Genomic DNA, 14,749 nt, shown 5'->3' on the forward strand with positions numbered 1-14,749 from the left:
AGATCCTGCACGCTCGCTGCGCACCAGCACGTGCCCCTCCTCGCACCGCCCTTGGTGACAACCGGGGACAGGAGCCACCTCGTCCTCTCCCGTCTCCTCCAGCCCGGACGCTCCCTCTCCTCAAGCTCCATTCGGCAGCGCCAGGCAGCAGGATGGTGCCTTCCTCCCAGTCCTCCCTCCTCCTCCTCACCCCACTGCAGGTCCCAGTCCCCTCCCAGTGCTCTGCAACTGGGGATGCTCCAGCCCTGGGGCTCCATCGCACCCCATCAACCCGCACCGTCCCTCTGCGACCTCCCTCCCACCAACCCCTCTGGGCAACTGGACATCTCCAATGTGGCCAAAAGCCACCACGGAGAGCACCAGCCCCAGCGTCTCCTGCCCAGCCCCGCTCTCCTCCCAGCACCAGTGGCCTCCCAGTTCAGCACTGGGGAGGTGACAGAGATGGGTGACGTCCCTGGGCGGGTTTGCTTTACGGGGTCACGGAGGGAGGTACCAGCGCGGAGGTGTTTAAGTGGCGTTTTACCATCGGAAAAAATTAGAGTCACAATATTAATTAATCCTCAAAGCACTTTACAAACATTAACTAATTAAGCCTCCCAGCCCCTCTGCAAGGTGGGAAAGGCACCACTGTCCTTGTTCTACAGCTGCGCGGAGGTGACGTGACGCACCCAAGGTCACCACGAGCCCAGGTGGGATGGGGACCCTGCAACCTCCCCCGCGCACCCCCTGCCCCATCTCATGCCCCCGAGCAGGACCCGCGGTGCTGGGCACCACGCAGCGCCCCGAAGCCCCCCCAAGCCGGGTCCCAGCGCCCCGAAGCCCCCCCGAGCCAGGTCCCAGCACCTCGGTCCCCACCTGGGGCAAACAGCGAGTTGTAGGGGCAGGGACGGGGCCGCGGCACAAGGCACAAGCCGGGACCTGCCGCGTGCCCCCAAGCCCAGCAGAACCCTGGCAGCAGCCCTGGGGGGAAACACGCCGGAGCTGGGAGCTAAACCAAAACGCTGAGGGTTTTATCGCGAGCACGAACCACCCTGCGCCGTTTAAGAGCGATGCGAGGCCCGGCTGCGTTATCACCTGGTGCCTCCACCGCGCGGCATCGATCCGGATAATGGCCGGCAATTGTTCGGGTACAATATCATAAAGTCACTTCAACCACAGCCATAAAGCCGCAGCCCCACCGAGCGCCGTCAGCGTGTGCTGGGGTCCGAGGGGCTGCGGGGGCTGTCGCCAGCCCGCGGCTCCGTGCCGGGGTGCGGGGGAGCAGCTGTCCCTGGGCCACCAACCCCCAAAGGGACAAGGCCACTCATTGGGGTCCCCACCCTGTGGCTGCCCCCGGGGATCACCCCCTGCTCCTGCTGGCTGCGCTGGGAGTGGAGGGGACCCGGAGGGGACACCGAGCCCCCCCCGACACCCCTCCTGGGACCCCGCAGCACCCGGGGTTCAGGGGGCTCAGAGCTGGGATTCACCGCTTCAAGTTTTAATCCGTGGGATTTACGGTAGTTGGAACAAGCCCCAGCCCCCCGTACGGTGGCCATGAACCCCCCACCCCGCTGCCGGGTTTGCTCTTGTCCCCAACAACCACGGAGCTCGGTGGGATTTCGGTCGCCCGCAGCCCCCGGGGACGCCGCCGGTAGCCCCTGCCCGCGCTGGAGCACGCCGCTTCCTCGCCCGCCGCTTCCCACTGCTTAATGAGCACAAAATATTTCCATGTTGCCAATTACTTGGTTCGTTTGTGCTGCTGCGGGCAGCGCCGGCGCGGGGAAAACCCCGCTGGAGCCGCCCCGGCCCCCCGGGAGCGGGGGGAGCCCCGCAGGGTCCCCGCAGCCCTTCCAGGGCCCAGCAGCCCCATCCTCGCCGGGCCCCCCGATGCCCCCCAGCCCCTTGCCCCCAGAGCCGCACTCATTAGCAGCCGGCTAACGGCTTTCCCACGTCCCCAGCGTGACACCGATGCTGTCGCCCTGCCGTGATGGACCTCGAGGGCCGGGACCCCCGACCCCAGCTGCCAAACCGGGCGGAGGCGCGAAGCCAAGCGCGGTGAAACGGGCCACGATGCCCGTTCGGCCCCTCGGAGGCTGGCGGGGCCGTTTGCCGCGGGGGTGCTGATGCTCCCCCAGCATCACAGCAGGATCCGGCCCCACCGGCCCCGGTACGGGGTGCGAGAGCGGGTCCAGGTCCGAGGCAGCCCAGGGCACCCGCCGGCACCTCGCACGGCTCCGTCACTCGGGAACGACACCGGGAACAGCTCAGAGGGGCTGCGGGACCCACCCCCAGGCTGCGGATACCCCCTTTTGGGCTCATCCCGGGGCTGAGCCCCCCCAGTTTCACTCTGCTGATTTACACCAGCAGAAGATGGTTTGGGGTCTGAGTTACAGGATTTACAGCCGGGCGAGGCCTCTCCCCTCGACGGGATCGCTGCTGCGACGAAAACATCAACCCGGGTCAGTGGCCAGGAACGGCATCGCTCTCGCCGCAGCTACACCTGCGCCCACAAATCCTCCTCCTCCGGGTGTGGTGATTTATACGGTGAAACAAATATCACAATGTTTAAGAAAACAGGGCTGTGGGGGGGACGCATCGAGTCCAGCCGAAATCCCCGCGTGCGGCCGCGGGGCAGGAGGACGCGCAGCAGGGCACGGCGCTGGGAGAGCGACGTCCTTCTCCATCTCTGCAAATATTAACTGCTTAATTGAGCCCCTGGCAGCGATCCTCACCTTAACGGCGCAGAAACCGGGGCTGGGCGGGGGGGGCCGCGTGTCTCCGTGTGCCGAGCCGGGAACCGCATCCAGACCTCGCGCCCCGCTCGCTGCCTGAACGACGGAGCATCCCTGCGCCTCAGCCAAAAAACGTCTATTTTAAAAGACAACGTTATGATTTATTATTATTAATCAGCTTTGAAATGTTTTCTGGAGCCCAGATCCCTGCTGCCGCAAGTCCACGCCGGGCCCCCGACACCCACCCGCTGCCGCCGGTGCCTCCCAGCCCAACGCCGGGGAGAGCCCCTTGGTCAGCGGCGAAGGCGATTCACGGCGATGAAGGTTACGCCGGCCAGAGGGTGATCCCCGCTCCCACCCCTGGTTTTAGCCCTTAACCCCACCCCGCGGGGCCGCGGCGCAGGGGGACCCCGGCTCCAGCCAAACCCAGCCCTGCGAACCCGCAGCAGCGCACCGGGGCCGCCGTCGGACGGGGCTCGGAGCCAAAATCCGTTTTTATTCTGGGCAGCGGTTTGGAGTCTCTGCTGGAAACCAAACCGCGAGCACCATTTTGACCGGCGTTTGCAGCTGGAGCCGGTGCCAGCGACGCCGCGCGCCGGTGCCGTACCCGACTGCGGTCGTACAACCGCAGCGCGGTGCCGGTGGCAGCGGGACAGGCCCCCCGCAGCCCCGGGGACGTGGCAGGGCCACGGCTCCATCCTGCAGCGCTACCGGAGCCGGGGGGGCAGCGGGTCCTCCTGACAGCCGCCCTGCAGAGGGGGACGGACAGACAGACACGGCCCGACCCACCGACCGGACCCTCTGCTGGCGCAGGGACGGGGCACACGCGCTGCAGCGTCACTCCGGTGTCCCAAAGCCGTTCCGGGCTGGACCAGCACCCACCATCACATCCAAGGCCCCTCGCCCCCAGCCCCGCCATCCGGGGGGGCTTTGCCCCGCGTTTTTCCACTCCATTTCCTTCCCCAGTCGGCAGCAGACAAACCCCGCGCCGAGGCAGGCGGCCGGAACGGCAAAGCCAGCGGTGCCAAGTTTAATAAGCCACCCTGACTGAGAAACCGGATAATAATTGGGATTATTGAGCTGGCTGGGAAAGAGCTTCCCCGGCTCCTGACGGCCCTGGCACCCCGCACGGGGTGGCAATGACACCTGCGGGGCCACCAGCGGGACTGGGACGGCTGCTGGGCACGGCGAGGCCGGGACGCTGCCAGGGAGCAGCATTAGGTGATTTATAATTAATAGAAAAAGCAGCAAAACAATCAACCCCTTTTTGGATGCGCCACGCGCAGCCGGTACCTGCAGCACAAGGGACTCGGCCACCCCCCTCCTGTGCCCGCCAGGGACGTGGCTTGGGGGGGCTGAGACCATCCCAGCGCCCGCCGAAAGCTCGGCCGCTGAAGTAATCCCGTTGTGGTTGGATTTCGTGCAGGGCACCAGGTCCAGGGGCTTTTTTTCCTCAGTGGAAACAGGATTGGAGAAAGGAAGAATTGGGATTTTTCAAGTTCTCTGCAGGGTCAGGCTTGGCTGGTTTTATTTTACTGCAAATATAAATAGGGCTTTTTTTAAAAAAAATAAATAAAAATGAAGCCAGTCTAAATAAAAACCCAGTGGAAGACACAGTCAGAAACGCTGCTGGAGGACAGGCAGGAATATCTGCGCTCAGAAATGTTTGTATTTGCTGTCTAAACACTTTATCTGGTTCCCAGCACATGGGAGAGTTTTGCTCTCCGTGTAACGTTAAAGAAAAAAAATAATCTCATACAAATAATTTCTCCTTTTCTGCAGGAAAAAAAAAAATAAATCCTATAGAACTCAGTTGCAGACACACCGGGGGAAACATCAAATATCTCCTGGGGAATTGGGCTGAACAGCACGGCACGGCGCTCATCGGAGAGACGAGGGAGGTGCAGCGCCGTGGCCCGTCCCTCGCCCGGCAGCAGCGTCGCCGGCGCCTGGCTGCGCCCCGCTCCCTCCGCCAGTGACCCCCGGGAAGGTGCCCGATGGATCCGAGCAGGGCTCGGCAATGGGAGCGCAGGGCTCGCTGGCCACAGCGCCCACTGGCCTCACCGGCAGCCGTGGGACGTCGATCACCCTGCGCCGTGGCATTGACATCACCGCCGGGGATCAATATGGCAGCGTGCCACAGGCCCGTGCCACCATCACCAGCCTCACCGGGCGGGTGAGCCATGGGCAAGCAACGGGCAAGCCACGGGCAAGCCGGGCAAAGCAGAGCAGGATTTGTCCCACCAAGGGCACACACGCAAGGGACAAGCTTAGAGGAACCCTAAGAACCTACTGCCAAAGTGCAGACAGGGCTGGTGGGTACGTGCCACACCGAGGGGACACCGGGACCGCGGTGCCGGGCTCCGCGCCGAGCACCAGCACAGCCCCACGCCAGAGCCACCCAGGGAAGCCCCAATGTCCCACGGTTGGTACCACGGAGCCAAACCCACCGGTGACCCCAGGGCCCCCCAGCACCCTGCCAGGCAGCCCCCCTGCAAAGCAGCCCACCCCACAGCCCACCCCACCGCCCCCATCCGCTCTGGCTTGGCTGCTGAGCCAGGAGCCTCATTAAGAGGTAATTAGTTCTCCAACAATGGGAAGCTATTTAGCAGCCCAGCCACAGCAGCATCAACAAGCAAAGGGGGAGAGGAGGGAGGAGAAATAAATAAATAACACCACTCTGACCGCCCAGGGACACGCTGGGATTGTGCAGGGTGGCAGCACCCTGCCCGGGTGGTGGCATGGCACGGCGTGGCATGGCGTGGCACGGCACGGTGCTGCCCAAACGGGGTCCCTCCCGGCTGCCCCGCTCTCACAGCCTCATCCCTTCCCAGTTTTCCTGCTGGGGGTAAAACGGCCCCGGTGCATGGCAGGGGCTGGACGAGCCCCAACGGCCCCCCGGGCGCTGGCACCCCGATGCGGCTCCCACCCAGCCCGGCGGCGCGGTGGGGACGGCAACGGGGACCCCAAGCCCAGGGGCCGGCAGAGAAGGGCACGTCGGGCTGTTGGCAAAGAGTTTGCACCCACACAAACGTGATACCCCAGCCCTGTTTTCGGGGTGTCCCTGGCTTCAGAGGCGCCTCCTGAATTCATCTGGCAAAGACCCCGCAGTGGCTCGGACCGCAGCGTCGGCACCGCTGGCAGCGCCGCGTGCCCCCGCGCTCACCGGGGCAACGCCGGGGCTGGGCCTGGCTTCGTGACGATGCTCGAAGCACAGGACAACGTCCTGACCTGGGGCTGGAGCGCGTCGGGCTCAGATGGGTCACGACGGAGGGGAAATAAATGTAAACTCCTCTTGGAGCTGGAGGTGACAACGCCACGACCCGCCCGCCTGCCGCAGACCGCGCTAAACCCAACGGGGCAGGGCAAGGTCTGGGGGAAAAACACCCAGGATGGAAACGAAACCTCTAAAATCACGATTAACACCCACCACAAAAGCACCGAAACCCTCCCCGGCAGGAACGAGGAGCTATTTAAGGAACAATCGCTGCAATCCCACAGCCAACCCGGCAGATGAACCTCGTCAAATGCGTACGGGGATGGACGGGCACGCGGGACGGACGTGTGCGCCGCAAGACAGACGGACAGATGGGCGAGGTGAGACCTGGGTGCCGAGATCCATGTTGAGAGACGTGTAAACCCAACCCTAGTGATGGCCCTCAGCCCACAGGTATTATGTTAGAGATATTATATGTGTGTATGGCACGGGGAGGGCTGCGGGCATCGCGCCCTCGCACGCGCCGAGGCGGGTCGGGGGGGTTTGGGCGTAGGTGTCACTTACGTGCGTGTGTAAAGCACACGTATGTGCAAATACACACACATACATGTAGGAAAGTGGACTTTCAAAGCTTCCCGGTGGTAACCAAAGGCAACTCTCTCCCCCTCGCCCTCTGCATCGTTATCACTCCCACCCCTTTGTGCCTCCCCGCCCCGGGACCAGCCGGGGGACACCGGGGAGCGCCCGACCCGCCGGCAGCACCGCGCACCCCCAGCCCGCCCTCGCATTAGGATGCGGCGCACGGGCGGCATTTGGATACCAAACGTGCGACCAGCAGGGAATGTAATTGCGGTCCCTCGGAGGGGACAGGCAGAGCCAACCTCACCGGAGACGTGGGGCCCGGCTGGGTCTGCTCCCCACCGGCCGCGCTCGCCGCAGCCCTGGGCGGGCGAGGAACGGCTAACGCGGCTTAACGGGCTGGAAAAGAGGGGTGGAGAGGGCTGGGAACGGTCTCGGCACAAAGGGAAAACGAAACGGATGGAAACTAAAAGCAGTAATGACGCAGGCGGCAGGACGTGGCAGAGCTCCGGCACCCCCAAACGCCCTGGCGAGGGGACTCAGCTTGCCGGCGACAAGGGGACCACCCGGTGCCAGAGTTACAATCCACATCACCATCGCTCCGAGGGGTCACCGGGGCGTGTTTCTCGCCGAATCTGGTGCAGACCCCGGTGTGGTGCCTACGGGAGCGGGGAGGGGGGACACGCAGGGTTGGGAGCTGACCCCAAAGGTCCCAGCCCCGGCAGCCCCGGACGGAGCGGGGAGGTTTTGGGGAGCAGCTCCATGGCAGGGCTGGCACCAAACCCGCCCCGGCACGGCGCGGGTGGGCACGTCCAGCGCCGCGGATGCTCCCCCCGAGCCCAGCCCTCCTGCTCAGCCACCGCTCTCCAGCACCGGATTCCTCTGGAAAAAACCCAACGCGCGTCATCTTCGCTGCCTCGAAGGGGAGCCGGCACGCGCAGAGCTGCCGTCGTCCCGGCCGCAGCCCCTTGTGACCCACAGGCGGGCAAGTTCGCTCAGGTGGTCAACGGGGCATGGCCCCAGCCCTGGCAGGTCGGGGCTTCGCCGCGGCTGCCCTCGCCCCGCTGCCGTGCGCTGAGCCCTCGGACAAAGCACCGGCACCGCGGCGCTGGGAGACGGCAACGCGGGAGAAAACGGGCACAAAAGCCCGGCGGGCCGGGAGCACGATCCAGACCTCCCTGCCAAGGTGTGCCCCCTTCACCCCAACTCCCCCATCCCCGTGGCATGGACCCCTCCTGCTCCCGAAGGACGGGGTGCACAAAAGGACCCCCCAAAAGTCCTGCTCTGCCGTCACCGCTGTCCCTGAGCATCGCCTGGGCTCCTGCCGTAAATCCCCCTGCCAGAAACCATTTCTCCAGCTTCCCCATCCCGGGGCTGGGGCGTGCAGAGGAGCAGAACAGAAATCCCAGCTGTGCTCACACAACCAAAAAAGAAGAAAAAAAAAAAAATCAGAAAATAAGCCTTCCAAGGCAAAGAAATGACTTCGCGGTTAAATATAGGCCACGGGTAAAATCCAGCCCATTTACAGCATTTGTATCTGCACCGTAAACAGGGAGAGGAAAATCCCCGGTGCTCGGCGCGTTCCCCCTCCGCGGGCACCGGCACACGGCAGTGAAGCCGGGAGCGACGCCCGTGACCTGCCCGTGGCAGAGCCGTGGGCAACAGAAACAAACCCGAAACCCTCCGTCCTTCCCCGGCCTTCGAGGGGTTTCCTGGCGGAGCCGCGAGGCTGCGGGTCGGGGGGTCCTGGGATCAGGGACCCTCCGAGGACGGGTCGCTCCTTCCCGCAGTCCTTTTCCCCCCGTACCACAGAGGTTTCCCAAACCCCCGTTTTTTCGCCGCACGATGCGCCATGACGCACCCCAGACACCCACCCTAAACCCTGCTGCAGCGCGGGGGCCACGGAGACCCCCACCCGCCCCGGCGACACCGTCCGACCGGCGGGTGCTCTGGGACGCCCGGCTCGACCCGCTGCACCTCGTCGGGTCCCAGGGCTGCAAATCCACCCCGGAGCCCCATGGGCGAGCGGCTCCCGTGCCACCGCCACGCCGGCGGGACAACACGGTGTGACCACGCAGTGCCCAAGACCCCCTGCAACGCCGGACCCCCGCCCACCATCGCCCCGGACACACGGCACCGGCGCCCAGCCCTGGCACGGCCAACACATCCCGCACCCGGGGAGGTAAAACAGCGTTAGCGCGTCCGTACGCGCCACGGAGCAAAACCCACAGCGACACGCGGGTACCGAAACGGCGCGTTGTTATATAAAGACACGTTCTTCCTCCTTCGGCTATTGCCAGGACACCCCAGGAGTCACGTCCAGCCGAAGCCATGAACCTTCCCCAACGCGCGCTTACAAAATCATTAAAAACAAAAACCCAAAACCTGTAAATCCACAGCGAGTGGCTAAATATCCCCACAGAACAGACAAATTGCAGCATCCTCAGGTACCGCTTATTTTTAATTTAGACCCAATTATGAAATATAGAATTATTCTAATCTGGGCAAATCGTATTGACCATGAGATTTATTACTGCCTTTTATAAAATATAGATTGCAATATAAACCTGAAGGAAAATATTTGTCGCCAGATCAGGGCTGTGGGTTCAAACAAGCACCAGGCATTTTAACCTTTTTTAAATTTTTTTTAATCCCTTTTGATTTCCCCCTTGTTAAATGAGATGGTGGGTGGGAAAAGAGAAGGAAAACAAGGGGCTGGAAAAAACATATATGTGTTGTTCTTCGTTTTTAAGGATGAGACAGTCTTCTAGTAACTCCAGGGAGAGGCAGAATAAAAATACCGCTGGGTTCGGGAAGGAAAATAAGCAGAAAACTCCACGGCAATTTCTGTATTTGCAACACCTAATAAATCGCCTCGAATCCCGCGGCCCGAGCGGCGCAGGGAGCGCAGGGGCCGACTGCGACACGGGGCGCTCCCGCGGTGGGGAAATGTGGGTCACGTCCCGGCGCTGCGGACGTGCCTGCTCCAACCCACAGCCATTGTCTGCTCTCCCCTCCCGGCCCTTCGCCCCGTTTTATTTTCCCCCTCGAAAATATTTTCCCTGCCAACGTCAGATTTAAAATATATACGTGTGTAATAATAAACCACCATCTATTTCCGAGGATGAATTCCTCGTGGCGCCCATCCCGGCACGTACGAGGGGCGATGGGGACGCGGGGCTGAGCCGAAGCCACCACCGATGCCAGGTCCTGTGCCCATCACCTGAGGACCAGGGGCCACTTTCGGCCATCGGCGCCGCTGTAGGAACCCTTGGGTGCCACATCTCAGCCGCGGCCCCGACCACTCGGCGATGCCGCCCTGGCCTCCAGCAGCCGGGACGCCGGAGTTTGACTGGGGGTCCCTCGCACACGTTCGGCATTTGGGAGAACAAAAGAGAAGAGCCCCAAGCGTGGGAGCCGGGGAGGACCAGGAACTGTAACCAAAAACTTTGCAATGGGCAAAAAAAAATAAAGAGGAAAAAAAAATTCCCTCTTACAATCCCCCACAAAAATGTGAGGGAGATAATAAAATCCATATGCACCGCAGGCGGCCCGCGGCGAAGGCACCGCCGCGCACAAAGGGACGGGCTCGCCCCGATTTTGGGGCGGTGTGAGGGCGCGGGGCTGGGGGCGATGGCGCCTGGCTGGTCCCCCCGAGGGGACACGCGGTGGCCGGCCGGCCGCTGCCGCTCACGAGGGTCCCACCGCATCCCACCGGCCCTGGGTGCCCGCGGCCGCGCGCCGTAACGCAGCCGGGAACTTCAATAAACTGTGACGGTGTCACCAGGAGAGGGGACGGTGCCACCGAGGGTCCCCTCCCAGCGCTGGCACTGCCATGGGGAACAGCCGGGGAGCGCCAGAGGAGCCGCCTCGCCGCCAGCCCGGCTCTGCCACGGCCAGGGCCCCAGCACCACCACGGGGACCAGGGCCAGGCCACGCCGTAGGGACCAGGGCCAGGGCCAGGCCACGCCACGCACCCGCACGGCCCCGCGCCCCACGGGGGCACAAACCCACCCCTTTTACCCAGCGAACGGAGCAGCCCCAAGCCGGAGGCAGCGGCACCCACGGCAGAAGGAGCCGAGCATCGCCACGCTGCCTCCGCTCGGCTCGGCCGGGGCCGGTGTAACTTCGGTTCTTTGGGGGGAAAACGTGGGGTTGGTGGCAGGTTTTGCATTTTTTCGTTGTTTCCAGGATTCCACACAAATGGGCCCGTCAAACCCTGCGGTATCCGTGGGGAGGAAGGGGGTGGGCGCCCTGGTGGTCCCAGGCACCTGAGCCAGGGGCTGAACTCGTCCTCGCTTCAAACTCTCCGACAGTTTTTGGTTCCTCAAAATCACGAACAAAGAAACACAACAGGAACGAAACTCTCGCCGGGAAAAAAAAATGGATGTTGGGGGAAAAAAAAGAATTTAACGGCCCTGAATCCACAGGCAGAGCCGGGAAAGTGAACCGGCTCCGCGGGGGTCCCCTCGCCGAGATGCAAAGAGCCGGGGCACGGGCAGCACCGGGCCGGGCCGCCCCGAGCCCCCCGCAGCCCACCCGCACCCCGACCAGCCCCATTCCCCCCCAGATCGCCACCGTAACCGCTCCCGCAGCCGCCCCCGGCAGCGCCGCCGCCTTTTGCCGTATTTCGGGGTTTTTTCGCAGGACCCTTCGCCGTCGCCGGGAGAGGGACCGGGGGGGAACACGGGGCTGGCGGGAAGGAGGAACCCGAACTTCCCCGAAGTTGGGCGCAGAGGGGCTGGGGGGGCCGAGCCGCAGCCCCCGCGGCACCGCTCCCCCCCCGCCCCGAGCCCCGGCAGCCGCCGCGGAGCCCCCCGGCACCCCCGGGGAACGCGACCCGCCGGCGGGCGATGCCTCCGGGGCTGCCGCAACCCCCGGGGCCGGGCGGCTCCCCCCGGGGCCTCGGGAGAACTTCGGGGGCAGCCGGAGGAGGCAGCCCCGGCTGAGAGGCACCGCCGGGGACCCGCGCCGAGCCCCCGGGGCCGCCCCGACCGTTTACCGGAGCAAACCGGGGGCTGTGAGCGGGACCCGAACGCGACGGACGGCGGCGGCCGCCTGTCACCGACCGGGGGGGGGGGAAATAAAGCCTAAAACTTGGGCGCCGCTACAGCCCGGTCCCCCCCGCCCCGCGACCTGCCCCCGCCGCCCCCGGCCCGGCCCCCGCCGCCCCCGGCCTCACCTGGGATTGCTCCGGTTCCAGTAGACCGCGTACCGATCCGAGATAACTTTCCCGGTCTCGTCGGTCCAGACGCAGACACCGACGAGCGCGGCGAGCAGCGCGGCCGCCTCCCAGCGCACCATGGTCCCGGGCAGCGGCGGGCGCGGCTCCGGCCGCTTCAGGGGGCGGCGGGGCGGCGGCGGCGGCGGCCGGCGGAGCCCTGGGGCCGGCCGGGGGCGGCGGGCGGGCGGCGGGCGGCGGCGGGCGGGCGGCCAGCCCTCACCATCGCCCGCGGCCCCGGGCGCCGTCAGCGGGGAAAGTTGGGGGCGGCCGCGGTGCGGCGGAGCCGGGGCAGCCGCATCCCGCGCCGGGGCGGCGGGGACCGGCCGGTTCCCGCGGCGCCACCGGGATCGCCCCGGCACCGGGAACCTCCCCCCGCACCCCCGCCGAACTTCGGCCAAGTTCCTCCGAGCCCCGCGGCGCCGCCGCCGCCGCCCGGTACCGAGCCCCGGTGCTCTCTCCCGCACCTGCGGAGCGGGGCGGTGCGGGCTCGGCCCCAGAGCCCCCTCCCCGCGTCGGCTCCTGCGCTCCGGTGATACCGGAGAGACAAAGGCCGGGCCGGGGAGGCCGCTGCTCCCTCAGTACCGCCGCGCCATGCTGCGCCCGCCGCCCGCGCCCCCCGCCCGGCCCCGCCCCGCCGCGGCGGCCCCGCCCCGCCCCGCGCGGCCCCGCCCCGCCTCGCCCCGCCCCGCGCGGGGCCCGCGCGCCGCCGCCGCCGCCTCTGACACATTGTTGCCACCGGCGGCCGCCGCGCGCGCGCCCGGCCCGGTGCCAGGGCGGGGCCCCGCGCGCCGCCGCGGCCCCACCTCTGCGGGGGGGCACCGGGAGGGGCGGGGGGAGACGCAGTGCAGGGGGCGACGGGGGCGGTGCGGGTTGGGGGGGGGTCCCTTTACCGGGGGGGTCACACCGGCCAGGGCGGGGGGTCCCTTTGCCGGGGGGGGGGGGTCACACCGGGCAGGGCGGGGGGTGCCGGGGGGGGGTCACACCGGGCAGGGCGGGGGGTCCCTTTACCGGGGGGGTCACACCGGGCAGGGCGGGGGGTGCCGGGGGGGGTCACACCGGGCAGGGCGGGGGGTCCTTTTACCGGGAGGGGGGGTCCCTTTACCGGGGGGGTCACACCGGGCACGGCGGGGGGGTCCCTTTGCCGAGGGGGGGGGGCACACCGGGCAGGGCAGGGGGTCCCTTTGCCGGGGGGGGGGTCACACCGGGCAGGGCGGGGGGTCCGTTTGCCGAGGGCACGGGGGGGTTCTGCGTTGCGGGGCGCGGGGTGCAGGTTTGGGGGTGCTTCAGCTGGAGGAAGGGAAGGGGCGCCCGGGGGGGGGGTCAGGGTGCGCAGGGGCTAGGGGGTGCTTTGGGGGGGGTGTTTTGGGGGGGTACGTTAGGAAGGGGCAGGCGGGGGCTCAGGGCAAGGGCAGGGCCTGAGCCGACGGACGGACAGACAGACAGACAGACACCCCCCTTCGTTGAGCTCTCGGGAAACGCTGGTGTGAGCCCCCTGGCACGGGTGGCTGCCCATGCCCACGGCCACGTGTCCTCGCCAGCCAGGGCCACCGTGCGCCATGGCCCGTGCCCCGCACGACGGGCACCGTGGTCTGCCCGAGCACCGGCGCGGCTGTGGGGCCGTGTCCAGCACCGGGGAGGACAGAGCTCACGTGGGAAAAAAAAAACAAAAAAAACCATTTTTGGCTCCCGGTATGGTGCCCGGCCGCAGAGCTGGAGGCCACGGCACCGGGAGCCACGTCCCCGAGCGAGGACACCCATGTCAGCCTGCCCGGGAAGGACCCGCTCCACTCCCAGACCCCCCCAGGACCCCCCAAGTTCAGAAAACTCCACGTTTGAATCGCTGTCGCTGCAGAAGGATGAGCAGAGGTTGAACCCTCCTCCCCGGGGACCCTGGCGAGTCCCTCCCGGGTGGTCAGGCCACCGAGGCGTCCCCAGAGCCACTTGGAGCCCGAGCCCCCTCCCCAGAACCCCTCAGAGCCAGGGCCACCTCCCTGGAGCCCCTCGAAGCCCAGAGCCCCCTCCCTGGAGCCCCTTGGAGCCGGGGCCACCTCCCCAGAGCCCCTCAGAGCTGGGGCCACCTCCCCAGAGCCCCTCGGAGCCGGGGCCACCTCCCCAGAGCCCCTCGGAGCCGGGGCCACCTCCCCAGAGCCCTTCGGAGCTGGGGCCACCTCCCCAAAGCCCCTCGGAGCTGGGGCAACCTCCCCGGAGCCCCTCTGAGCCCGAGCCCTCTCCCCAAAGCCCCTCAGGTGCCTCCAGATGCAAATCCGCATCCGTTGGATTCACAATAGCAACAAGGTGCCCATTAAAACCGACGGGAGCGAACAGCCGAGGCGCTGCCGCAAATCCCGCTCGCCGCCGGTCTTCACGCTGCAGCATCTAAATATCCTTGTAAATCCGTCCCCGTCTCACGAGCTCCGAGTTTGGGGTTCGTTGGCTCTAAAAGGGAGAACGAGGGCCGCTGTGGAACACCTCCAGCGCCGCATGTAGATAGGTGGGATATAAATAAAAGATGGATCGTCGTCATTATTTATTTAGCAAATCTATTCTGAAAAACTCAATGAACTGCGGGGCTCTGCGTCCCTCCCCTCGCCCCAACGCAAAACAAATAAAGGCAGAATTATTTTTGAATAACGCCGCCGGGGCGTCCTCCCGCGCCGCCGACTCCTCATCCTCCGCCATCAAGGTTACACATCTCCCTGCCCGACTCCCATCATGAGATTTCTCTATCAAGCCGCCGACAACCAATCTTCCCCCTGTCAGCGGAAGCTATCATAAAGCCGTCCGCTTGTCCATCAAGTTTATTTGTTTTCATTTATCAAGCCAAGCCGCTAAAAGCCTTTCTGGGCGCGCTGACGGGGCCGGCCGCGGGCCCTCCCCGGCACGGGGAGCCCCGGCAGAGCCTGGCCAGACGGCGCAGCCCCAGGGGGACCCTAGAGGGGACCCTGGGGGGGACCAGGAGCTCGGCAGGAGCCGGAGCTGACGCCACCCACAACGGGGATATCTGGGGGGTCGCAGCCC

The 14,749-nt window shown here is 65.9% G+C and overlaps 1 protein-coding gene across 1 annotated transcript in view; it reads right to left on the reverse strand.

Moving 5' to 3' along the window:
• The window catches only part of EFNA2 (ephrin A2), a 29,661-nt gene extending 17,850 nt beyond the window's left edge, over positions 1-11,811 (reverse strand). Inside the window, exon 1 of the mRNA XM_068420808.1 lies at positions 11,690-11,811. Within this exon, the coding sequence (XP_068276909.1) occupies positions 11,690-11,811 (122 nt within the window). The remainder of the gene's footprint in view (positions 1-11,689) is intronic.
• Between the last annotated feature and the right edge of the window lie 2,938 nt (positions 11,812-14,749).

This window comes from Nyctibius grandis, chromosome 31 (assembly GCF_013368605.1).
Source record: "Nyctibius grandis isolate bNycGra1 chromosome 31, bNycGra1.pri, whole genome shotgun sequence".
Classification (NCBI taxonomy): Eukaryota; Metazoa; Chordata; class Aves; order Nyctibiiformes; family Nyctibiidae; genus Nyctibius; species Nyctibius grandis.